Here is a 25,000-nt window from a genome sequence, read left to right as displayed (position 1 = left end):
GAGCCCTTGGAATGCTTTACCTTATGGTATCCTCAAAATCCAAGAGACAAGCTGTAGTATATCTGTTGTGGAGAGGACAGATTAAGTCACTTACGCAAGGTCACATAGTTAGTAAATGGCAATGCCAGGCCTCAAACCTAAGTCTGTGTGACTCCAAAGCTTTTACTTTGAGCTACTACAGACCGCTGCCTCCCTGGAAACAAAGCCATTTGTGGGGATAGCAAGAGCTGCGCTAGAGACTTGTAGGGTCAGGTTCTAGAGCTATTTCTTGTTACTTGGAAATCTGCCTGCCTATAGCATCCACATACAGGTCTTGCCTTTTGAAGTGCCCTCTTCCCTCGCAGGTGTCTGCAACCACATTCAGCCCCCTTGCCTACCAGCCCCCAGCCTGCCCGTCTCCAGACTAAGCATCACATACCCTTAGTTCCCAGACTCTTCCCATCATCTTGGTCCCAGTCTTGCTTTTCTCTGACCCCGCCCCCACCGCATGCCGGAGTGTGATAGGCTGTGCCATGGGGAGAAGGCCTGTCCCTTTGTCCTACAATGGACTGAAGCTCCTTCTCAGGCTTACTTCCCCCAACAAGGAAGAGGAAGAAGCAGCGAAGGCCCAGGCTGGGGTGTCCAGCTGGGTCTTATTTTCAGGGAAACACGTAATAAATGGTGAGCACCCATGTTCTATTCCGGAATCCTCTGATGCCAAATCACTTTCCTTTCCCATGCCATCCTGCCTACCTGGGGAATGCAGAGATAAATAAGACTTGGGCCCTGCCCTCGGCCAGCTTACCATCCAAAGGGAGCAAACACGTACTGCCAGCCCAGATCCTTGCTGTGTCCTTCTGTGGATGTGTCCGCTGTGTTACTCACTGATCCGTAGGACTGAGCATCCAGAGGGCCTGTGGGAAGCCTGTGCAGACCCGCAGAACTCCACACCCACCATCGCTTTGCCTGTGCCCGGAGGGGCTAGACATTTTTCATCAGGGCTCTTCTCAAAATTCCTGGGAGTCTTGCCGGTAGGCATCAGTACTGAGACACAAAACATCCCCAGGGCAGAGAGCAGGTGCTCTGTAAATGTGTGCCAGATGAAAACACTGGGGAAACTTCTCTCACCCCAACACATCCCCTCTGACTCCCAGTTTACCTGCGGTGCACTCCCCAAAAGGGAACAGAAAATGGGGCCACCACCCCAGCCTGTCCCAGTAAGGACGGAGACCACAGCAGGGCCCATGCCCAGCAAGGCCTAGCTATCCCTCAGAACCCAGGGGAGTGCTGACAAGTGTGGTGATTGCAATGGCAGAAATGGCTGATTGGGCCTATTCATTCTAGACTCTGAAACTGAGTTTCCCTGGCAGTACCTCCCTTGGTTCTGCATTCAGGACCTACCCAAGCAAAACTTCAAAATAGGCCTGGTCAGCCTGCCTCACCCCCTCTTGTGGGTTGCCAGGTCTTTCTGTGGAATAGCAGAGAGATCATGGACTGCGGAGTCCAACAGACCTGGGTTCATATCCCAGTTCTGCCACTTCCTGACTCTGTGACCCTGGACAAGCGACTTAACCTCTCTGTGCCTCTACGGCTCCACAAGTGAGACTGGACAATAAAGTCAACCCACGATGTGGTTATGGGTATTAAATAATGAGCATAAGGCTTTTGATGTGTCTGGCTCAGAGCTGGCAGAGTAGGAGCATGACAGAGGATAAGTCTTCCCTGCTGGTTAACCCCCTCATAGGTGGAAGCTGTTAGAAAACCGCTCAGGCTTCCTCCTCATCCCACCCACACATCCCTCCATCCCCACAATAAGATAAGAGCAATAATCCTATACACAAGTATCCAAGTCTAATGGTGGGATTTCAGACGCAGTGATAAGCTGTGGAGTCCAGCACCGTCTCCCAGATAGATGAGACCATACTTCTGAAACATTGAGAGGTGGGAGTGTTGGAGATTTCTTAAAGATGATGCAGAGTGGAGAACAGAATACCTGAGATAGTCTCATCTAGTGTGTTGGTTAATGGAATGGGCTCTGGAGACAGACTGCCTGAGTTCTAGTCTTAGCTTATCCGTTTATTAGCTGACCTTGGCCAAGGAACTTGACTTCCCTGTGCCTCAGTTTCTTCACCTGTAAAATGGGAGTAAGAGTAGCACCTACCTCCTAGGATTGTTGTAAGGACTACATGTGTTAATATGTGTAAAACATTTAGAGCAGCGCCCAGCACATGGTAAGCACTCTTTCTGTGTTAGCTAACAGTGGTGATGGTAGCAGCCAGCATCCTGGCTCTGCCATTGGCTGGCTGTTGACCTTGAGCAAGCCGCTTCCTATCTCTGGGCCTCAGTTTCCTCATCTGAAAAATTAGCAGACTAGATCAGATGCCCCTCAGGGCCTGTCAGGCTCTGGCAGTCAGTAGTTCTAGAAGCCTGGGCAGGACGGAGTATGATGTTCTGTTAGTCAGGGTCCCCTGTGACTTAGGTGGGCATGGCTGGGAGGTCACCCTGGCCATGTTAGGGAAGACTCCCTCCTCATGTAAACAGGAACAGGCCGAGCCAGCCTTCTGCTCCAGTTCCGGTGAGCTAGCAGCTGGGAGCTCCAAGGATGAGTCACTGACAGGAGCAGCCACGGGTTCTCCAGCTCAGGAGCCCCAGGGCACACAGCTGCAGAGCTTAATGGTGGGATCTGAGTGCCTGTGAAAGGAGAAGGATCATAGTGTTTCCACATGCCCCAGGTAAATCTGCAAGCCATTTGCCTGCAGGCCCTACCCAAGGCCCTAGAGCTTTGGCCTGGGATACTGAGCTCCTGCCTTCCAGGACCTCTTCCCTCCCTCCCTCCATCCCTCCCTCTTTCTCTCCTTTCCTCCCTCCCTCCCTTCCTCCCAAACTCTCACCATCTCCCGGCCTTTGCTGCAGTGACCCTTTCCTGAAAAGCAGTGTGGCAAAATGGAAAGATCACTTGGTGTCAGGAAGCTCTGGGTTCGAATGTCAGGTCTGCACTTCTTCTGGCAAGCCACTTAACCTCGCTAAGCCTCAATGTCCTTGTCTGGAAAACCCCCTTCACGCTGCGCAAGAGGCAAGCGCATGAGGAGCTGGTGCGATGTTAAATCACTGTCAGCAAGCTGCCTCTGAGTCAGGGTTTCATGCCTGGCAAAGCAGCTACCTCGCTGTGAACTATTGAAAAGCCAGCCCTTGACACAAGCAGCCGCCTCTCACCGACAAAACGGGGCTGCGGATGATAATATCTACCTCACAGGGCTGCCGAGAGAAGCAAATGCAACTGCGTGTGCAGAAACGCTTTGGGAACTGCACAGAGCCTGCCCAGCAAGGTGGCATTGTCATTCCCAAAACAAGACAGTGACTGGAAGGGTGGGCAAGGCAAGGACAAGATTTGGCGTCATCTCTAGGAATGGGACTGGAGGCGAACAGGACAAGTGGGCCCAGGATGCAGTGGTCCATGCAGGCAGGGACTGCTTTGAGCCTGATCCAGTGCTTGTCAAAGTATATGATTGGTGCTCAATACATGTGTGTTGGACTCACACATAAAAGAGCAGAGACTGAAGTCAGCCCAGTTCTCCACCTCCCACAACTTCCACCACTTTCTACTCCCTACTGCTGAGATCAGGGGTTCTTAACAAGAACCCCTCCAAAATTGTACGCAGAATATAGTGTGTGTTTGAAAATATATCTTCCTGAGTAAAGAAATGTTAGATTTCTGCCCAGAACAGCTTTTAAATAAACCCTGCTCTGAAAGGTGGGCATCTACCAGACGCTTAGTGAGTATCCCACAGTTGGATTTATCTGGCCCCGGGGCTGCCAGGTACCCTGTGGATTTAAAACAAAACGAAACAGAACGACAGCCTCCACCTTTGTCTCTGAGATGTGTATACAGGGCTCCACCAGCCTGCAGTTTTTCTTTCTTGCCTGTTAGTTAACCTGCCACCTTTCATATGCAAAAGTGATGCTCATGCATCATCAGGGGCCTGACTTCTGTCCTGTATGACTGGGTGGGTCTCACAGAGCTATGCACACTCTTTCAGTCTCTTTCACATGTCCCACTATGTACATTTAGGTGTGACAGGTGGGAGTCAGGGCCCCCGAACCTGGGAATATTAACTAGGCCTCCTGGTATCTAAATTTACAATGGTGATCTCTTTTTAAAAATATTTTTCTCACTAGAAATAAATATATGTGTATGTGTATATACATATACTGGGGGTGCCAAAAAATGTGTACATATGACTTGTATTTAGTATCAGTATATATTGAGTATTACAATTTTACTACTTTTTTCCTTTCTTAAAATGTGTATACATTTTTTTGGCCCCTCTGTATACTTATACATATGTATACGTATAAATGTGTGCGTGTATTTGAGGAAATCTAGAATACATAAACAATGAAAAAAATCACCTCTAATCTCACCCTCGTCCAAAGAACTGTTGTTACCGTATTTCCCCAAAAATAAGACCTAACCAGAAAATAATCCCTAGCATGATTTTTCAGGATGCTCGTAATATGAGCTCTGCACCAAAAATAAGCCCCAGTTAAGATCGTCAGCCAGACAGACGCATTTAGTATGTCTGTTGCAACACAGAACAGACGCATTGAATTATAAAATAATAATGTTAATATACAATTAAATATAAATAAATAATATTGACATTAATACTTAAAATAAATGATAATATAAATTATAATTAAGTATTTGTAAATACTCAAGCAGGCACCTTTGGATGAGAGGTGATCGCCTATGTAAACAGATGAACTCGAGACTTATTGCCGAATCAGAGTACAGACACAACGCATGAATAGCGTGTGCACTTGATAATGAACGGACGTGGTTGTGTCTAATATGAATCTTCATAATTCAATATGTCGTGTGTTGAATTAAGACATACTTAATGCACTCATGTGAAATAAAGAAACGTTTTCTGAATTTTGGTGTCTGCAATTTTTCATTGCTTTTGTGTGGACCATCATTCTTAACTGTCATCATTTTTGTTGCCACTCCTGTCTCATAAGTCTTCAATTAACACTTGATTTAATGGTAGATTTAAAAGGAATAATATTTTTACCCCCAGACAAAATGAGTCCAAAAAAAAGAGCTATTCTGTCGAGTACAGGAAAGGAATCATGGAGGATTCCCGGGGTAAGAATCTTACAGCTTTCTGCAAAGAGAAGAAGTTAGATCTCCGAATGGTCTGAAAATGGCGAGCAGAGTACAATAACCTCAGTCAACAGGTAGACGAGGGAAATGCTAAGAAGCGTAAGTGTGGATCAGGTCGGCAACCATTATTTCCTGAGCTGGAAGACATCATCTGTGAATGGACTGCTGACAGGAGAGCAAAGGCTTTGGTTGTGCGCAAGGCTGATAGTCAAGCATTTGCCCTTACAAAGGCCACAGTCAGAAATATCCCCAGAAGAATTCAAAGCATCACAACACTGGCTGGATGGCTTCCTTCAGCGATATGAACAGTCTCTAAGATCGACAACACTGTTCAAGCTGGAAGATACTGAAGTTATTAAACGTGCACTTGCATTCAAGTCCTTTGTTGATGGCATCAACTTTTCTAAATATCAACATGATTGCTATGGATGAAACTACAGTGTTTATGGGCCAAGGATCTCAAACGATCAGAGGGGTGCCTTGTCAGTCTACATTCCCTCCACTGGTTACAAAAGTGCACGTGTTACCTGTATTTTGGCAATTTGTTTGGATGGAAAGAAAGCCCCACCTCTAACCATCACTAAGGGCAAGAAAGATAAGGTTGAACGTGTTTCAGGCATTTATGTTCTTGAAACCGAAAAAGCCTGGTGCACACACGCAGTTATAAGGAAGTAGGTCGATTTAATGCTGCCATTTGTTTTGCGAAGTGGCCAAAGAGGTCTGCTAGTCTGGGATTCAGCCAGCACTCACCGCGCTAAAGACATGAAGAACTTCCTTACAGAAAGAAGAAGAGATCAAATAATGATTCCCGCAGGAATGACTGCCTATCTCCAGACTCTTGATATTGCAATAAACAAGCCATTCAACAACAATTTGCACATGGAAATCAATGACTATATTGAAAATAGAAAGGAGAGAAATCAGCGTGGAAACTTTGTGAAGCCTAGCCTGCAAGAGGTTGTGACTTGGGTGAAGAATTCCTGGGATAAAATCACTGACAGCTGTGTTGCCAATGCACTACGAGCAGGCTACATGGACAAGAAGTGCTCATTTAAGGAGAGCGCTGTTGCTGGACATGAGAGATTGGGGCCAATGTTTCTACAGGAAATGGAGTTGCAAGAGATTCAAGCCAGAATTCGGGGTTTGAAGAGTTGTGATGATGTTCCAGAAGAAAATGACATGACTTTGAATAAATGTACATTGTTGTACATGAAAAAATAAGACATCCCCTGAAAATAAGGCATAATGCATCTTTCGGAGCAAAAATTAATATACGACCCAGTCTTATTTTCGGGGAAATACGGTAATACCTGGCTTCTCTTCTTCCCACGTACTGTGAATGACATTTATGGAGCACTTACTATGTACCAGGCATACGCTGTGCTGCATGCCTTCCAAGCATGATCTCATGTTAACCTCTTCTCCTAACATCAGGTATTCTCTACCTTTTTATATGCACATTTATACTTTCTTAAATTTTAAGGCCAAGGACATCATACTGTTTTGTAACCTTGCCTTTCTCACTCCACGGCATCGAAATTTCTTTCCATGTTATTAAATATTCATCTACAGAGTCATTTATAACAGCGACATGATGTTTTATTGCAGGCAAGTTCCATGCTTCTCAGACTGGGGTACGTGTACCCCTGAGGGCGAAGCCACAGGATAAATGTAGCACATTTTCCTGAAGCATAAATTTGATTCAAAGCTTTGGGAGGGAAAAAAATAACACCTTATTTTAATCTCAAAACAAGTACAGACATACCATAGTATAGAACAAAGAGTACCCATGAATTTTAAAAACAAAGCAGCCAAGTTCAGGATTGTGTGAGCGTGCTGTTTTTCCCCAAAAACCCAAGTGCCCCTGTCCTCTGAGGATGGCAAGAACATCTGAGAAGAACTGAGTTCTAGTTCAAGCCCCTCTTTTTAAGGCAACTGCGAGCCAGGGAGAAGGGATTGTCCAAAGTCCACAGCGTGTGTGTTGCAGAGCCAAACCACGTGACCCCTGGGCCTGTACCCCTCCCGGCTTTCTGTATTTGGCAGCATTGTAGACTACTTATTTGAAGGGTGTGGGTTGAGACCTTGCTACTTGAGTAATCAACCCTCTGCTTATCAAAGTGTAAACTCTTGGCTTCCAATGTGATCCACCTCTTAGCAGCAGCTTTTGCTTTTTCTCCTTGCTGGCCAGGATCTGAACCGTGTGCTCAAGTGGTTAGTAACTGTAGCTTTTATGGGCAAAGGTAGATGCCCTCCCCCAGCTCCCTTGGACTCCACCAGCACTTAGATTTTTCACTTAATGTACTATATTGTAAACATGTATCCGCTGGGCTGGTCGGTTTTACCCACGAGACTGAGGATCATGTGTAATCATTATTAGAATCTGGAATGTATTGAGCACCCACTAGATGCTCCGTGCTATGCTGGGTCTTTCATCTATAGTATCTATAGTCTTCATATAGCCTTTCAAAGTACATATGATTGTCCTAATTTATCAGTCAGAAAACTAAGTAGAAGATTGTCACTTACCCCTCATCATTCACTCATTTAGTAAGTATTTACTGCAGGTTCACGTGCCAGGACTTGTGTTAGATGCTGTGGACCGTCATAATGAACAAAACTGATACCACTCCTGCCCTTACAGACGAGTGGGGGAGATGATAGTCAACAAATAATTTTACAAACCGTAGTGAGTGTAACGTAGCCCGGAGACCGTCCCACTGCCTCGGTTTGAACCTACCTCGGCCACTTTGCTAGCTGACCTTGGGCAAGTCTCTTAACCTCTCTGCATCTCCTCTTCATCTTCTGTAAGAAAAGGCTGACAGTACTACAACTGCACAGGGGTGCTAGGAAAAGGGAGTCAATTAGCACACATACAGCACTCACAGCAGGGTCTTGCCCATTCCAGATAGAGCGCTGCTGCTGGTGGAATGAAGGAGAGGCGTGGGGTGCTGGGCATATATGATAGGGCAGGACCTTCTTCCGCTGACATCTGCTTGGGTTCTACAAGATGAATAGGCGTTAACATGGCTAAGTGTTGTTGGGGGGGAGGGGATGTTCCCGGCAGAGGGGAGAAGAACATGTGCAAAGCACAGAGGGTGGCCTCACCTGAGGAGCTGCATGGAGGATGGCTGGCACACAGCAGGTGCGAGCCATACAGGGTCAGCATCGGGGAAGGAGGAGGCTGTGATAGAAATACAGCTGTCTCGGACCTGGGCTCCGCACCACACTGTTGATCCAAACCATGGGAGATGCTCTGTACATGTTTGTGGCGTGAGCAAGCAAGCACATCAACAAGCAGCTACGTTGGCCTCCTGTGGTCCTGGCTGTGGGGGTTCCATTGTTGCCCAGCCAGAAAAGGAGTCCCTTGTCCTATATACACAATGGTGTGTGGACAGTCCCATCCCCACTGTCAAGGGGTATGCGTCCATTTTGCTGCCCCCTCTCTTTTTGGCACTAGACTGAAACATGTGGGTTTGGATGGGGACCTTCAACATCTGGGACTCACCAAGGTGTCTGCTGCTGAAATCCTTCCCTACGCTACACTCAGGGCCTCAGACCTAAGCCAGTGGCATCAGACTATTTTAGTAGTGGAACCCTGTGTTGAAATAACCTTAGAGGAAACCCAGTGTATGGAACGGAGACAAACAGAGCTTCCATGGTTGAGCCACAAGTATAGGAACTCAGAGCACTTGGTAATGCCTGGTGCACCTTAGAAAATGCTAGGGCTCTAAAAAGCACAGTTAGAAAACCAAGGGTTGAGCCTAACCCCCATTTTCCAGGTGTGGAAACTGAGGCCCAGAGAGGAGGTAGTGCTCCCAAGTCTCACAACTAGGGACAGACGCAGAACTGAATCCCAGGTGTTTGAGATAAATTCTGCTACACCAAGATTTTCCTCTGCATCACCCTAGCCGCACCCCACACCCCCTCAGTGTGGGGTCTTGGGGTGGGGGAGGGGCATGTGGCCATGAGCTTGTCAAGTGTCCAGCTTCCAGCCCCAGTCAAAGCACAGAGCAAGAGAGTCAAAAACCCAGAGGGCAGGCGTGGGTGGCTTGTTCAGGTTCTCACCTGGTTATTCTCTCTCTCTCTCTCTCTCTCTCTCTCTCTCTCAATTGAGTTTGAGGTGGTTGGTTCTTGTTTCCTTAAGAAATGCAAAAGAATGACGCTACATAAACTCAACAATGTTAACTCCCTGAAAAACCTCCTGCCATTTTAACTCTGTTACTGGAGAAATAAAAGAAATAATTTGTCCACCCACACTTAGCTCTTTCTGACGAAGGTAGGTGAATATTGCTTTGCTAATCGAGGGTGAATGCTGGAAGTGGAGCCACGCTGACTGATTCCGGATTGAGAGGAAGCCACAGCAGCCCCAGAAGGAGCGGTCCGTCGTGGGCCTGCAGGACCCGAGTCATCGGTCTGCTGTCTGCTTTCCACAGGTCTCCCCCAGCCGGTAGTGATGGAGGCGCTGGACCAGGCGGAAGGGCTCACGGACTCGCAGAGAGAGATGCCACTGCCCCCACCTCCCTCACCGCCCTCAGAGCCAACTCAGAAGCCAACACCTCAAGGCACCAGGAGCCATTCCCTCACTGTCAGGAGCAGCCTGTGCCTACTAGCTGCCTCCCAGTTCCTGGTAAGGGCATTGCAGGCCTCATAAGGGCCTGGAGATGGTGTGTGTCAAGGGACAGCCTTCCAGGGCCTCTCCGATATTGCTGTCTGGGGATACAGAAAGATGAGGGGCCTGCGTGGTGCCCCTCATTGACTCGCAGCCCTTGGGCTGGCATGAAGAGAAGGCTGGAGTGCTGAGCTACAGCCTAGATAGCTAAGCCCTCCTTAACCCCAAAAGCAGGAACATAGCCCCCTCACCCTCCCCACATCCCCCTGGTCCTGCAGGGGTCTCTCTGAGGACTTCTTGTCTATGGATGCATCTCTGGGAGACTTGCCTTTTTATGTATTCAGCTGGGGTGGAGGAGTCCTCTCTGGGAAGAGCTTTCTCTTGGCTCCCTTCAGTTCACTTTTCTCCAGAGAGAGTCCTGAGGCCTTCTCTGGGCACAGGGGACCTCGGCCCTTTCCTCAGCTGCTCAGTCTGGACCTTGGGGGGCCAGGTTGAGGCAGAAGGTGAGCTCTGCAGGGTGGGAAATGGAGCCGAGGAGCCCGGGCTCCAAACCCGGTCTGCTTGTCCCAGCTTGCCTGCGGGATGCTCTGGCTCAGCGGCTATGGCCCCATCTGGTCACGGAACGCCACAGACCTCTTCTCCTCCTTGCTCACGTTCCTGGAACAGCTAGGACCCACAGTGAGTAAGCTCGGGGACCCCCAGGGTAGGAGGGAGGAGTTGGGGGCCTCCAGTCCCACCGACCCTTGCATGGGGCTTCTCTGAGTTCAGAAGATACTTATTTCCTCAGCTCTGAGGCGCTTCTCCCTGCTCCCCACCCAAACCTGGCCCAAAGTTTTCAGAGCCTTGGTTCTGTCCCTGATGAAACAGATGAGATCTCTGCCCCCCACCACCTGACCTGTTTGTCTCATGTCCCCCAGGCCTGGCTGGGCATTGGGACCTGGGAAGTTTTCAGTCTGCTGCTGGTCTCGCTGTCTGTGCTGCTCATTACCACCCTGGTAAGGCGCCTCCTGACCCGACTCAGTGCTCCCCTCCTCTGACCCTGAGGCTGATCCCCGAAAGCTCCCATCTGACCTATAGACTAGACATTCTAGGTAGGGCCAAGGACAGGGCATCTGCCTCCTTCAACCAGTTTATCCAGCCTGGGCTGAGAGGCAGTTTCTCAAAATTGGTTTACAATGTTCTAGGCCAGGGGGAGGGGCTGAGGCAGGGAGAAGACTGGAGTAGGAACTCCCACACCCCACCCAGAAGCCCTCAATCCACAAGGAATTGAAGGTGGGGGAGGGAGGGGATAGGAAGGATAAGGGGGGGGGAGCCTCCCATCTAGGGGAGGGGCAGTACCTTGTAAACAGCTCCTAGGAGAGCAGGGCTGCTGTAGACATACTAAGGGGCAGGGGCCCCAATCCCATGGACAGCCCATCAGCCAGGGGGCAGCGGCATGGTCCCAGGTCCGTGATGCCATATGCCTCCAACTAGGTGTGGCACCTCCTGAGGGCTCCCCCAGAGCCACCCACCCCACTGCCCCCCGAGGACAGGCGCCAGTCGGTGAGCCGCCAGCCCTCCTTCACCTACTCAGAGTGGATGGAGGAGAAGGTCGAGGATGACTTCCTGGACCTGGACCTGGTCCCGGAGACTCCTGTGTTTGACTGCGTGATGGACATCAAGCCTGAGGCCGACCCCGCCTCACTCACCGTCAAGTCCATGGGTCTGCAGGAGAGGTGGGAGGGGTGGAGGAGGGGTGGGCTCATGGGCCCTGGAGCTCTCAGCTCCTAATCAGAAGGGTGGATGCCTGACTCTAACTCCCGGTGCCCAGGACCGAGCCGACCTCATAGCTTAGCCAGTGTAGACACATGCTCTTTAGGTCTGATGCATGTAGATCAGAATGCCCCAAGGTGAATGCTAAGAAATACTGTTACTGCACACCAACACACAGGCATACACACGTGTACACACGTGCACACTCACACGTACACTCCTGTGCTCAAGTAAGTTTGGGTAGGTTTCTTTACTGCAAGTCTAGTCAGAGCCTTTAACATGCATGTGTTATAAATCAACAAGGGAGTAGTGTGTGGCATGCCTCAAAGTCACTGGACGACAGAACCCTCCTTTAATAGAGTACCTCGCAGCGCTCCACAGAGCACACTTTGGGAGGTGTCGACACCCTCTTTTCAGAGCCCAGTTGGGTAAGCCAGATCACACCAGGTTTGAGTTGCCCACATGATGTCATAGAAGGAGCCAGAAAACATAGCTTTTTGTTTCAGCTCTGTCACCCCTTACTGCACAGGCTTGGGCAATTTCATGCCCTCTCTGGGTATTGGTTTCCCTGTCGATGTAATAAGGCCCTTCCTATTGTGTGCCTTTCGACGCTGAACTCTGTAGAGTTTGTCCAGGGTAGACATCCTCGCCACCACTGTGCTGCCCTTAGAACTCCCTCTTTCCCTGACAGCTGAGGGTCCCGGCCTCTCCTGGATGAGATGTCCTTGATTCATTGGCACCCTCATCCCAGCCTACCGGGCCCAGGACCATGATACAGAGGGTCAAGCCCTGCTTCTCTTCTCTAGGCAGGTGCCCTCTCTCTGGGAGCTTCCCGGGGGCCACAGGGCTGGGCAGTGCCTCCAGTAGTGACACAGGAGAGTCCAGGGGAGGGCTGTGTTGAGGCTGCCTCAGATGGAACCTTTGGTACAGGGGCTCCCAACCCCCCACTCAGCGACTCCACTGCAGGAAGGAAGAGGTGGGGAATTGGGCCTAAGCATTGGAACTGAGACTCGTGCTCCTTATATCAGGGGTGCTGTTCCACCCCCACTCCTCTTTGTGGAATGCATCCTGTTCCCACTCCTGATCCCTCCCTCCCTCATCTTCCTGCTGCAAGGCCCCTGGCTGATGCCCCTCCCTGCCCCTGAGACTCACTTCCTCTTTCCTGGTTCTTCCAGGAGAGGCTCCAACGTCTCCCTGACCTTGGACATGTGCACACCAGGCTGCAACGAAGAGGGCTTTGGCTATCTCATGTCACCACGGGAAGAGTCTTCCCGCGAGTACCTGCTCAGCGCCTCCCGCATCCTCCAGGCCAAGGAGCTTCACGAAAAGGCCCTGGACCCCTTCCTGCTACAGGCAGAATTTTTTGTGAGTCCCCTGAGCCGGCCACCCCATGGTGGTCAGACTTCTGTGCTCGTGTCAGTCACCCACCTAACAAGGCAGTAGAGCAGGGTGCTCAGAACTCAGCATTAAATGCTAAGTTTAAAATAGATTAACATCATTTCATTATCAGCTCTCCTACTGTCTTGGGCAAGCTGTTGCTCCTCTGGGCCTCAGTTTCCTCATCTGGAAAATGGGGCTAAAATAATGGGGATGTTGCAAGAATTAAAGAGATCACTAATGTGTGCAAAGCGCCCATCCAGGTGATGAGTGTACAGCGGCATTCTCATCTTTAGTGCCCAGTACTATGCTTTGAAAGCCACAGAAAGCCTTTTCTTCTGACTCCTGTTTTCCCACCCTCCTCCTGCCTGACCACCAAGCATTGTTCATCCTGCTTTGATGTCTCTCCACCCCTGTGGCTGTAATTTAAGGTGGTCCTGATCACCTCCTTTCTAGTCCTCTGCAGCAGCTTCCAGCTGCCTCCTGTAGGCCTTTGAGGGATTCAGTAAATGACACCCCTGTTTTACCTGCCTGAGCACTCAACCAGTTAAGAGTTAAGACCTAGGAGATCACAATATCACCTTTATTTTTGTTGATAAAGACTAAGTTTAAAATGAAACTTAGGTATGTAGCAATAGTGAGCTTCCTAATACCGACCCCCAGAATTAACAAACTTTCTACCCACCCCAGGTGGTGCCAGCACACCCTGGGCCTCTCACCCCATGGGGCATCCCTATAATTCTTTCCCGGAAGGAGGGCCCCACGAGGAGGAGGAAGGAAGGGGCTGGGGCCCAAAAGCCCATTTCTCAATCAAATGCACCTATCAGGTAACGTGCCCACCTCTGTGGGCATGTTGGACGAAAGGTCATGAGTATTTGAGGACAGTCCCTCCTGGGAGAGGCCAGAAGGATGGGGAACCGTGTGCCTCCCTCACAACTTCCCTCACTCTAGGCCACTCTGCTCCCTGTCTGGACTGGATGGCTCTCCCCTCTGAGTAGACCCGCACCACCCTGTGACCCACTGCTCCAAATTCTGTAGGACTTGGCACAGCCTGCATTACCAAGTTGGGCTAGCCCCAGCCACCTTTTTCAGCCTCACGTCCCCTGACCCCTGCAGGGACTGTCCACTTCAAAGTGGGCCAGCCCCTGCTGTGTCTTTCTCCTCCAGCATTTCCATGCATCATCCCCCACCCTGGGTGCCTCCAGAAAGAAAGCCTTCCTGGACCACCCAGCCCTTACTCCTGCTCCGAGTTCCCATTGCCATCACCGCCCCTTGAATAAGGGGCTTGCATCCTTTCTGTTATTTCCAGTAAATCATTGTCGATTTTGCCCAGAGAGAAAGGAACACAGCCTGCACGCCTACTCCATGGGGGCCTTTACGTGTTTTTTATTCTTTTGATTCTTACAACAACCCTAGAAAGTGAGTATTAGGACCCTCCTCTTACAAAGTGTATCCTCAGTGGGTCCAAACAGTGAGCACAATAAAACTATATGTGGTCAGGTGCTAAACTATGTGGACAGATAGATGGGGAGTGAAGAGCTGAGAGGCACCGGGGAGTCATCCCACAGGGCATGGGGGGAGGTGAGGCTAGAGGGGAACCTTAAAGGGTGGGCATGATGTGGAGAGTTGAAGAGGGGTGTTCTCTGCAAGTGGAATGCCATGAGCTCAGACCTGCAGGTAAGATGGAGAATGGCATGTTAATACCACCAGGAAGAGACCAGCATAACTAAAGTGTGGCTCTCTTGAGAGCAGCCAGTGGTAAAGAAAGGCCAGATCTCAGATGACCTCACATTCCAGGCAGAGAAGTTTACCCATGGAGCTCTGGACACAGAGAGTGGCTGGGAGCTCAGAAAATAGCTCCTTTCCTGCTGGAGAATCAAGGAAGGCTTCTTGGAGGAGGTGGCATTTAAGATGGACAGGACATGAGATGAGGATAGGGGATGGATGTTATCACACAGTAAATAGCACAACTTTAGGGTCTGAGATGGGGATGTCCAGGGCGAGAACACGGATCAAGACAGCCACTCAGCGTGGCTGTAGCACAGGCAGTGTGGAAGAAGGCAATGATTGGCCAGGTCGCTTTTTCTCCTGTTTTTCTTTGTTCATGAACCATTTATTGAGTGTCTGCCATGTGCCAGACTGGCTCTCGATAAGATGTAGTAATAATAACGTTTATTATGCATTCAGCCTGTGTCAGACACTGTTCTGAAATTTTTTTAGGTTCACTAACTCATTTAATAGTAAATGTTTGTTGCATGAATGCATGTACTTAACGCCTGCCCCAGGACTCAAAGGTCTGTCTATGAGCGTCAGCCCGCCGCTATTCACACCCCCATGTGGTCCTCCTGCAGGAAATCCCCATGAACTTTGTGGATCCGAAAGAGTATGACATCCCTGGGCTCGTGCGGAAGAACCGGTACAGGACTATCCTGCCCAGTGAGTACTCACTGCCCCAGGGGATAGGGGCAGGCTCACCCTCACCTGGGTGCCCCCTCACCCTGAGGAAGACCTTAATTCCAGAGCTAGGGACACAGCTAGGTGGGGGTGCACAGTGAAGGGAAATGCCCCCTAGTGAGGGCAGAGGTTAGTTAATTTCTTCACACAGCACTTGGACCCTTGCCCTGGCCAAGTGTTGTGCTGGGCTCTCTGGAAACCCAGAGAGAAAGAGTGATGATAACAGCAGCTCTTACACAGTGCGTGGTGACTGAAAGTGTTTTCACATCCTTTGTCTCTTCAGAGTGGGCAGATTTTAAGGAGAGGAGATTAAGCTCAGAGAGGTTAAGTGGCTCATCCATAGTCACACAGCTTGGAAGTAACAGAACTGTTTCACACCGGGCCTCTGTGACCTCAGAATTGGGCTCTTTAGTCTGCCTCGAGTTTAGTTTGTCCAGAGTGTGCATCCTAGAACAGGCAGAGCCACCCCACAAGGGAATGAGCTTCCTGTTAGGGAGTAAGCACCCCGTCAGTCAAGGTGTTCAAGCAAGGCTGTATGAGCAGTCCCCGTCCCCTGGAAGGTCTGATAGGGAGTTTCCCCCTTTAGGGGCAGTTAGACCAGGTGACCTAATGTTTCTCTTTCAGCCCTTGTGTGTCATTTTCAGGTAACTTTAATCAAGCCCCTGTCTGCCGGTCACCCTGCAGAGTTTTGGCCCCAGGCCCCAGGGCTAGCTTCATGGGGGGAGAGGGGGCTGTGACTTGTTGAAAGTGATTCCCCACAAACCTACTCTGCTCAGTTTATGGAGTGACGAGGCTTTAAAAAAGCAGTTTGCCATCAGCATTTCCAACCACACGTAAGATGTCATGACTTATTTTTAACTTTTAAAATATCGACTTGTGGTTGCTATGGTTACACAGTCTCTAGGTAGTTCCAGTTAAACAAAGCACCATTTAAGGCCAGGATGCACGATTCAGGGCTGCTCACCTCTTGCCTCATCTTGCCCCCCACCCGCCCACCTAGCCCCACCTGGAGGGAGTGGCTCAGGTATGTCAGAACCTGGGCCTTTGCTGGCCACACAGAATGGCCACTGGGGAAGGGCCTCTTGGCACTGGATAGCTGAGAGACCTCAAGCTACCTCCACCTATGTCCTGAGCCTCCAGGCCCCTGAGCCCAACAGAGAATTGACCCTGTGCTCTCTGAGACTGGAATGGGGGCGCTGAGGGGGAGCGGTGACCAGAGGGCAGAAGCACCCTCTCAGATCCAAGACACCCTGAGATTTGTTCTCACATTCATTCTGCACATTTCCTGAGCCCCTGCCCCTGGGGCTGAGAATTCAGACATGAATGAGACACAGACTGTGCGTAGGGAGCTCACAGGCTAGTGGGAGAGACAGATCCATGGACAGTTTCAGTACAAAATGACCAGTAACCCAGCAGGCAGCACCGAGAACAAGATGCAGGGGAGCAATTTCTGTCCATTTTGCCACTGTGTCCCAAGCACCAAAGTAGTGCCTGACACATGATAGACATTCTGCACCTATTGGAATGAGTGAATGAATGGGTGAGTGAGTGTGAACGAATGAATGAATGTATGCATGCATATCTCTCAAATCTAACTCCCCCTCTCCATCCTCACTGCCAAATGACTTTTTCGGGGGGGTTGGGCCTTCCATGTTTCCCAGTTCCCAGGGGCGCTATTTACATAGACTACATTGACATAATACCCTCTGACCCCTGACGCTTCTTACTTGGACCATCACAGCAACCTTCCAACTGGTCTCCTGATTTCACATTCTCCCCTCCTGTCTGTCTTCTACCATTGTCACCAAAATGATGCAAAACAGAAATCCAGTTGTGTCATTCCCCTCCTTACACACTGTCATGTCACTCTGTAACCCTCGGGTTTAGGTCCAGCCTTACAAGTATGGTTTATAAGACCTTTTGTCAACAGGTTCCTCTCCAGCTCCTCTCTCATCAGCCCCCACCTGCCCTGTGCACTTGAAACAGGCAGAACAGTGTTCCCTACTTCTTCTACTGGTCCCTCAAACCCAGCCCAGGTACCACCTCTTCTAGGAAGCCTGACCACCCTAGCCAAATCGAGGGGCCCCTCTATTTCCTCATCCCCAGTGGTCACAAACCACACACTACTTGTGTGCCTGCCCAGCACCCTGGGACAAGGACGGTATCGTGTTTGTTTAGGAGTGTCTGCTCTCAAGCACAGTGCCAGGCGCAGAAGCGGTACTCAGTAGGGTCAGTGGGACCATTCCCATTCCCACAGTGGTTCTTTAATACCAAAGACCCCGATGTCTGGCCAGAGGGGGCGGTGCCCACTTGGGGCAGCTAATGTGGGCACGCGCTGACAAGGAGAAGAGAAATGGCCCATGCAGCACTCCCTGCTGCTCCCTTCTGCTGGTCACCCAGAGCCCCCTTCTGCTTATCCTCACTCCTCTCCTTACCCTCGCTCTTGTCCACTCCTGATACCCCCACCACCCCTGTCCACAGAGCTGCCCCACCCCCACTCCCAAATCAGCTACCAGAACTTCAGGCACTGGGGCTGGGGCGGAGGAGAGCGGAGGCTTGTACTGTTTCTCCTGCCGGGAGTGGGATCGTTCTTTTTACCTGTTAACTTATACCTGCTATATAAGTTATGGCAGGCATAGAGTGTTTTCTGTTATACAGTGTCTTCTGTGTGCCGGGCCAAGTTACTCATCTAAGAACTCGGTAACGTTCACTCTTTTAACCTTTACAAGATGAGTGAGGTTGTAATGCAAGAAATGTTCCCACTTTACAGATAAGGCACAGAGAGAGAGGAAGTAAATGGCCCATGTTGCCACTAGTAGCAAGTCAGAGACAGACTTAAACCCAGGCTCTCTGGCTCAGCGGTGTAGACTCTTACCCACTTCCCTGTACTGCCTTTGAGATCCCCATGCTGTACATGCCGGAAGCGCTTTTAGTCCAGCCTCCTTATACAGGAGAGAAACCGAGGCCCAGGGAAGAGAGAAGAGTGAGCTGTTGACAAAGTTAGACCACAACCAGGACCGCGGGGTCCCCAGCCAGCTTCCTGCCCACCCCACACACTGTTCCCATCTCAATCCCAGCCGCTGCAGGCTGACAGAATAGTCAATACAGAGAGGCTCTAGCTGCAACAAAACAGATTCTATTCCAGGAAGAAGAGCAGGATGTTATGAGATTTGATGTGTGAATAGATTTAAGAGAAAAAAATATCCTTTTGTACACACAGCTCTGCTGTTAAGACCCTACCGTCTCATCTCAGACATGAAAGGCTTTACTCCTTTCATCCCAATATTCTCCTTCAGTTTTCGTCCCCAAACTCTTAACAGCCCTTTAGAGTTATAAAGTACTTTACAGTTTACGTAGCACTTTCACAGCTGTTTTGTCACTTACCTTCTCAACAATCCTAGGAAGTAGGCATCTTTATCCCCATATTACAGACAGGAAAACTGAGGCTTAGAAAGGCCATGTGCTATACAAGTGTACACAGCACATTGGTGAGAGTGAACACTTGAATTCTCACTGCCCCTGCTATCCAGGATGTGTACCCTAGGTAATTTCGTTCTTAGCTTTCTTCTCTCCAGAATGTGAGGTATAGTGAGTACAGGACAGCTTAAGGGACACAGACAAGGGCCAGGCATTGATGCTGCAGAGGCAGAGACCCAGGGTCTTGTACTCTGACTTCCTCTTCAGCCTGGGCCCTCACCTGCCACAGTGGACCATGAGGATGGGTCAGTGTTTTGCTACTGGGGAGGGGAAGGAGGAACTTCAAGAGTTCCAGAAGAAGTGTGGGTGCCCTGAATGGGCCAGACAAGGTGGGCCCTGCCCCAGCGGGCTTGCACGTGTCACATCCCAGCCTCACCTGTCTCCCCCACCCCAGACCCTCACAGCAGAGTGTGTCTGAGCTCACCAGACCCTGACGACCCTCTGAGTTCCTACATCAACGCCAACTACATCCGGGTATGTAGCCCTATCCCGATGGCCTCTCCCTGAAAAGGAGGCCCAAGCTAATGGGACCCATCCTTTAAGCTTGTCCCTAAGCCAGGGAGGCTACTGCGAGCCCCCGGGAAGAGCCTGAGTGTAGAGAGTGGGTCCTGGGAACACTGCGTCTGACCCTGACAGCCTGGACTTGGCTGGCCGCAGGGCTACGGTGGGGAGGAGAAGGTGTACATTGCCACTCAGGGACCCATCGTCAGCACGGTCGGCGATTTCTGGCGCATGGTGTGGCAGGAGCACACGCCGATCATTGTCATGATCACCAACATCGAAGAGATGAACGAGGTAGGTACCCCTGTACCATCACCAGTTGTCTGCTGCTTTGTGCCTGTGCTAAGCGTCTTGTGTCCCTCTTAATTCTCACAGTCTTGTGAGGTTGATAGTGTTGACTCTGCTGACAAGGTATAAGGCTCAGCGAGGTTAAGTCATTGGCTCAGCGCCGCACAGACAATCAGAGGCAGAGCCTGGAGCTGACCTCTCTACCTCCAGTGCCCCTGTTCTTAAGCAGGATGCTCTGCTGCCTCCCAGCTTCCCACGGCTGGCACTGGCTATTTCTATACCTGTAACACCCCCATTTAATTGAAACCCCAGAAAAGTCCTTCAAAATGGGTAGTACTCCCATTTTCCAGATGAGGAAACTGAGACTCAGAAAAGGGAAGTTAACTCACAGGTTATGAAGCTGTACTCTCTAACTGCAAACCTGTTGCCCTTTGATATCTCTCCTCGCTAACCCTGGATGGGCACTGGGGAGAGTGTGATGGGGGAACTGGGAGAGTATCTCAGCCTGATCTGGGTCCCTTCAGAAGTGCACCGAGTATTGGCCAGAGGAGCAGGTGGTGTATGATGGTGTCGAGATCACCGTGAGGAAAGTCATTCACACTGAGGATTACCGGCTGCGACTCATCTCTCTCAGGGTGAGGCCTGGGGCTGGGCTGGGCTGGGCTGGGAGGATGGGGGCAGAGGCTTGATTGGGGACTCCGCAGAGAACAGGTCCCAGAGTCCACTGTAGCTGAAATCAAGGCCTGTGTCTCCCAGGATTTACTGATAAGCAGGGATGAGGGAGGGGTGAATGGAGCTGGGGGTCAGAAGCAGGACCAAACCTCAGTTGTATTTCATGCTCTTGGGCTCTCTCTGTGTCTACACTGTCATTCATAATGCCTTCCAGCTCTGCTTCAAATGCACCCAAATCCAGGACTGTCTGGATAAGGGGTCTCCAGCTGCCTCCAGCCCTGTCCTTATAACTGAAGAACCATGGTGACTTTGAGATCCCGGCTAGAAGCAACCCCTTCACCTGGGATACTCAGCTTCTGGCCTGTAGTACCCAATCTGTCCACCAGAGGGAAGGCACTCCTTGCTGCGTTTGGGTTGCACAAAGAGGTGGTGATTACAGAAAAGGGAAAAAAGGAAGATACACAAAATATGAGCAATACAAAACAGCCCAGAAGAGTTGGGGGAGGCATCCTCCCACCCCGAAGTTGTGCTTCTTCCAGAAGCAGCATAATAAAGGAGACTGTTCCTTTGGAATCAGGAGAATCAGTGGGTTCTCATTTTGAGAAATGATAAGGGGAAGGTGGAGCCACTGTAATAACCCCAAAGGCTGGAAGAGGGGAACCGGGCACCAGAAAGCGTGATGCCCTATTCACGCTTGGAAAGTCCAGTAATGCTGGCAGCCATGGGGTCCAGCTCAAGGCCTGAGACTTTTTCCTCTGAGCTGCGCCCTCTCCACCTGAGCAGCTCTGGGATATAGGCCTGGCTAGAGGGCAGAAAGGGCCAGGACATGGGGAGCAGAAGCTGTGGTAGCTGCCACAGCCAGATAAAGCAGGAGCCCAAGGAACCAGCTTCCTGATTCCCCAGAAAGAGAGGCTGGGAGGCGGGGGCTGTCTCATCTTCTCAGTGCCACTGGGCTGGTTAGGGAAGAACTGGGCAGTTTAGGGTTGGGAGGTACTTACTTCTTTCCATAAACCTTTACAAACACCTGCCCTGGGCCTGGTTCTGGGTTGGGTACTGGGAACACAGAGCTGTTCAAAGCCTGGACTCTCCTCAAAGAGCACCCATGTATGGTAAGTACTGAGCTAGAGGTAGGTAAGAACACAGAAGGAAACAGCTAGCTGGGGTACTCAGGGAGGGCTTCCTGGAACTGGTGATGCAGAATGGGGTTTTGAAGGATGAGTAAGAGTTTGCCAGGGGGCAGACAAATGGAAGGAGCATTCCAGGCAGAGAAAAAAGTAAAAGTAAGGACATGGAAGACAGAACAGCTGTGTGTCACACACATGCGTGTGTGTGTGTGTGTGTAGCAGAGGGTTTTATCTACAAACCATTAGTGCAGGAGCATAGAGTACCAGTATGCAGGGGTAGGAGATAAGCCTAGAAGGGTAGAACCTGCAATGCATGTAATATTTGCCAGGCTGAAATCTAAGGAGAATGGGTTTTGTTCAGAGAGTAACAAGCACCATGGAAGCGTTCTGCGCAGGAGAGCAGCACGTCCAGATTTCTGCCGTAGGTAGACCATTTTGACTGGGGTGGAGATGGTGCAGTCTGAGGGCAAGGAGAGGTTTACACAGGGAGAGATGATAAAGGCCAAAGTGGAAGAGAGGTGTTGATGGTAGAGAGAGGGACAAGGAGAGGAGGGAGAGAAATGACCATAGTTGCCAGGGGTGGGGGTAGGCAGACCAAGCATAGTGAGGCGAAAGGAAGGGTCCCGGAGCTCTGGTTATGTGACAAAGGGGTGACTGGGCTAGTTGTTAAGATCAGCTGGGAGACAGGAATGAATTGGAGAGGGACTCTTCACCTCTCTTAGATGATGCTGGAGTTGCTGGGGAGAACTGATATAAAGACCAATGCTGACATCACTCATCAGCCCCCACTCCCGAGATGGCTATGGGTCTCTTGTCTGCTGCCACTGGGCAATGCGGTATAGATGGCAAAGGCCAGAGGTTCCACTCCCTGTGTCCTCCCTCCTGTGTTCTTCCTCCCCCCATCCCATCTCCATCTCTGGGCTGGTTTGTGGGCTCAGAGATCTCAAGTGTATCTGGGGTGGGCCTCTGTCTCCTGGCCAGAGCGGGACCGAAGAGCGAGGCCTGAAGCATTACTGGTTCACGTCCTGGCCCGACCAGAAGACCCCAGACCGGGCCCCCCCACTCCTTCACCTGGTGCAGGAGGTGGAGGAGGCCGCCCAGCAGGAGGGGCCCCACTGCGCCCCCATCATCGTCCACTGCAGGTGGGTCCTCCCAGCCACCAGCCAGGGCAGGGCAGCACCCCCTGCTGTCCTGCCTCTCACCCTGCCCATCCCCTCGGCCCTCAGCGCCGGGATTGGCAGGACTGGCTGCTTCATCGCCACCAGCATCTGCTGCCAGCAGCTACGGCAGGAGGGCGTGGTGGACATCCTGAAGACCACGTGCCAGCTCCGTCAGGACAGGTCAGCCCACAGGTGGGGGCGGGAGCACAGGGAGAGCTAGAGCCCCAGGAGCAGAAGGCAGAGGCTGACCTGTGTGTGGGCTGAGGGGCGGGAGGACGTACCAGGTATGGACCAACTGGTTGACGGGAGGAGGGAAGACAGATGTGTAGAGGGGCTGGATGAAGAGGAAAGAGGAGTTGCTGGGGGCCGGAAGGTACAGGGGCTGAGAGCAGTGGGACATGCCGTCTCTGTCCCTGTTATCTATGTCAAAGCTGGGAGGGGCAAGAAGCAACAGGGGAGTGGCTGGCAAGGGTTGGCCTCTCCAAGCTGCGTAAAGACAAAGCCCCTCACAAATGACTGGTATTCCATGGGTTTGGGGGCCATCTTCCTGCATCAACCCCATCCCCACTGTGTGTCTCTGCTGGGCAGGGGCGGCATGATCCAGACGTGCGAGCAGTACCAGTTTGTGCACCATGTCATGAGCCTGTATGAGAAGCAGCTGTCCCGTCAGCCCCCGGAGTGACTCCATTCCTCCTCGGAGGTCCCCTGGGCACCACCCAGCCTGCGTCTGGGCCCTCCCCCCAGCCACCCCTAGGGCCCTGCCTTGGGTCCTGGCCTGCTCCCTGCCCTGCCTCTCCTGCTTCCTTCAGCCTGGCCCCTTTCCCCCAACATAGCTCTTCCTACTGTATATATTGGGGAGTGGGGCGGGGTGGGGGAGGGATGGGCCAGGCCAGGCCTGGGGCCCCAGGCCAGGCCTGACCCACACCACACAGACCTGGGGCCTCAGTTTTTAATGATGGTTTCATTGCTACTTAATCCAAAATGTTTGTGCCGCACTCCAAGTGTTCTGCCACAGCGTATTCTGTCTGTCCATCCATCTCTGCTGTCTATACCGGACACTGTGTCTCCTCAGCCTGGGAAACGGGTAATGAGCTCCAGCCCCTAAGTAGCCCAGGCAGAGGTGCCTGACTCGGGCGTCCACCCCACTTCTCCCAACAGGCAGATTACATTTTGCCCCCAGTTACTGGGACAAGGGTGGGGAGAGGGGCCTGAGGTCCTGGGGGTCAGGCATGGTGAGCTTTTGAGAGCGGAGAAAGATCGCAGCGGGGAGAGAGGAGCATCGCAGCCTGGATGGCCTCTGGGTGTCAGATGCTCCCAGGAGGCAGTGACCAGCCTGTGAGGCATTGGGAGGGAAGGGGACACATGGGGGCTGGGAACCCAGAGGACCTGGGCCCTGGTGGGGGCGGAAGGGAGAGGTGTAGCTCCGAAGATGGGGTAGGAACTCAGCCCCAGATCTGTGTGAAACATTTTCCTGTGTTACTGTGGGAAAGCCTTCCCAGAAGTCTTGCTGCGTGTAGCTCTGCGTGTGTTCCTGTGTCCCTGCGTGTGTTGAGAGCCCATCTGCAGGGCATGCATGACTCTTTGGCAACATGTGTTATCTTGGAGCCACGTGTTTTTATTGCTGACTTTAAATATTTATTCCACGGCAGACAGAGACACTTGGTGTCTTTTTATAATTTGCTCGTGGTCATTGAATAGAGCAATAAATGGAGCATTTTGAGCAAAACTAGCCCTCTTGGGTCTGTGTGATTGCCGCTCCCCTCCACTCCCTGCCTCCCTGTTCTCCTCCTCCTAGAAAGAGAGAGTGTGTGTACACAAGTACACACACACACACACAAACACACATACAAACACTGCCCTCAAGCTCCCTAATGCCCCCTTGTGGAAATTGGGAATGTGAAGCGAATCCAGATTTGCAAAGCCAAAAATAATCCACTGGAGAGAATTCTCACACACCCTCACCCCCATCAAGCCAGGAGCCCTGGGACATGGGGACCCTCAAGGACAGGTGTGGAAGGCTTCTACAGAAGGCACAGTGGCTAGCAGGCCTCCAGCTCTGACAGATGAGCTAGAGAATGCTGGGCTCGGGCAGGGGAACATTCAGATCACCCCCATGTTCCTCCCTGTTGGCCAGGATAAGGATAACTTATCCCACGTTAGCCCTACAGGTCCCAACAGCAGCTGCAACCCAGCAAGTTCCCTTTTAAGGCCTGGTCTGAGAGTAGCCCCTTGGTCTATTCTTACCCCAGCCCCTAGGGATGCAGCTAAAGTAGCTGTGATGCCACTGCTGGCAGGCAGGGGTCACTCCAGGTCAGGAGTGGAGCTTAGCGCAGGGCTTCTGACCAACCAGCAGGTCCTTACAGGTCCCAGAGCCTTGTGTGGGCTGGTTAAGGGTCCAGGCATGCAGGTATGGCACAGACAGTGAGGAAGGAAGAGGGAG

At 51.3% G+C, this 25,000-nt stretch overlaps 1 protein-coding gene across 3 annotated transcripts in view; it reads left to right on the top strand.

Annotated features, from left to right (window-relative positions):
• PTPN5 (protein tyrosine phosphatase non-receptor type 5) overlaps positions 1–24,289 on the top strand; it is a 55,784-nt gene extending 31,495 nt beyond the window's left edge. Inside the window, exons 3-14 of one of the 3 annotated variants that reach the window (XM_019714966.2) lie at positions 9,580–9,773; positions 10,326–10,433; positions 10,673–10,750; positions 11,229–11,470; positions 12,683–12,872; positions 15,236–15,320; positions 19,210–19,289; positions 19,473–19,610; positions 20,129–20,239; positions 22,382–22,542; positions 22,627–22,740; positions 23,149–24,289. In XM_019714966.2, the coding sequence (XP_019570525.2) occupies positions 9,580–9,773; positions 10,326–10,433; positions 10,673–10,750; positions 11,229–11,470; positions 12,683–12,872; positions 15,236–15,320; positions 19,210–19,289; positions 19,473–19,610; positions 20,129–20,239; positions 22,382–22,542; positions 22,627–22,740; positions 23,149–23,242 (1,595 nt within the window). In that variant the 3' untranslated portion in view covers positions 23,243–24,289. The other 2 variants (XM_074336117.1, XM_019714967.2) reach the window with 2 other exon arrangements.
• Positions 24,290–25,000: the final 711 nt, after the last annotated feature.

The sequence above is a fragment of the Rhinolophus sinicus genome, linkage group LG06 (genome assembly GCF_036562045.2).
Source record: "Rhinolophus sinicus isolate RSC01 linkage group LG06, ASM3656204v1, whole genome shotgun sequence".
NCBI classification, from domain to species: Eukaryota; Metazoa; Chordata; class Mammalia; order Chiroptera; family Rhinolophidae; genus Rhinolophus; species Rhinolophus sinicus.
Note: the sequence above shows the minus strand (reverse complement) of the source record. Positions and strands in the feature narration are given on the sequence as shown.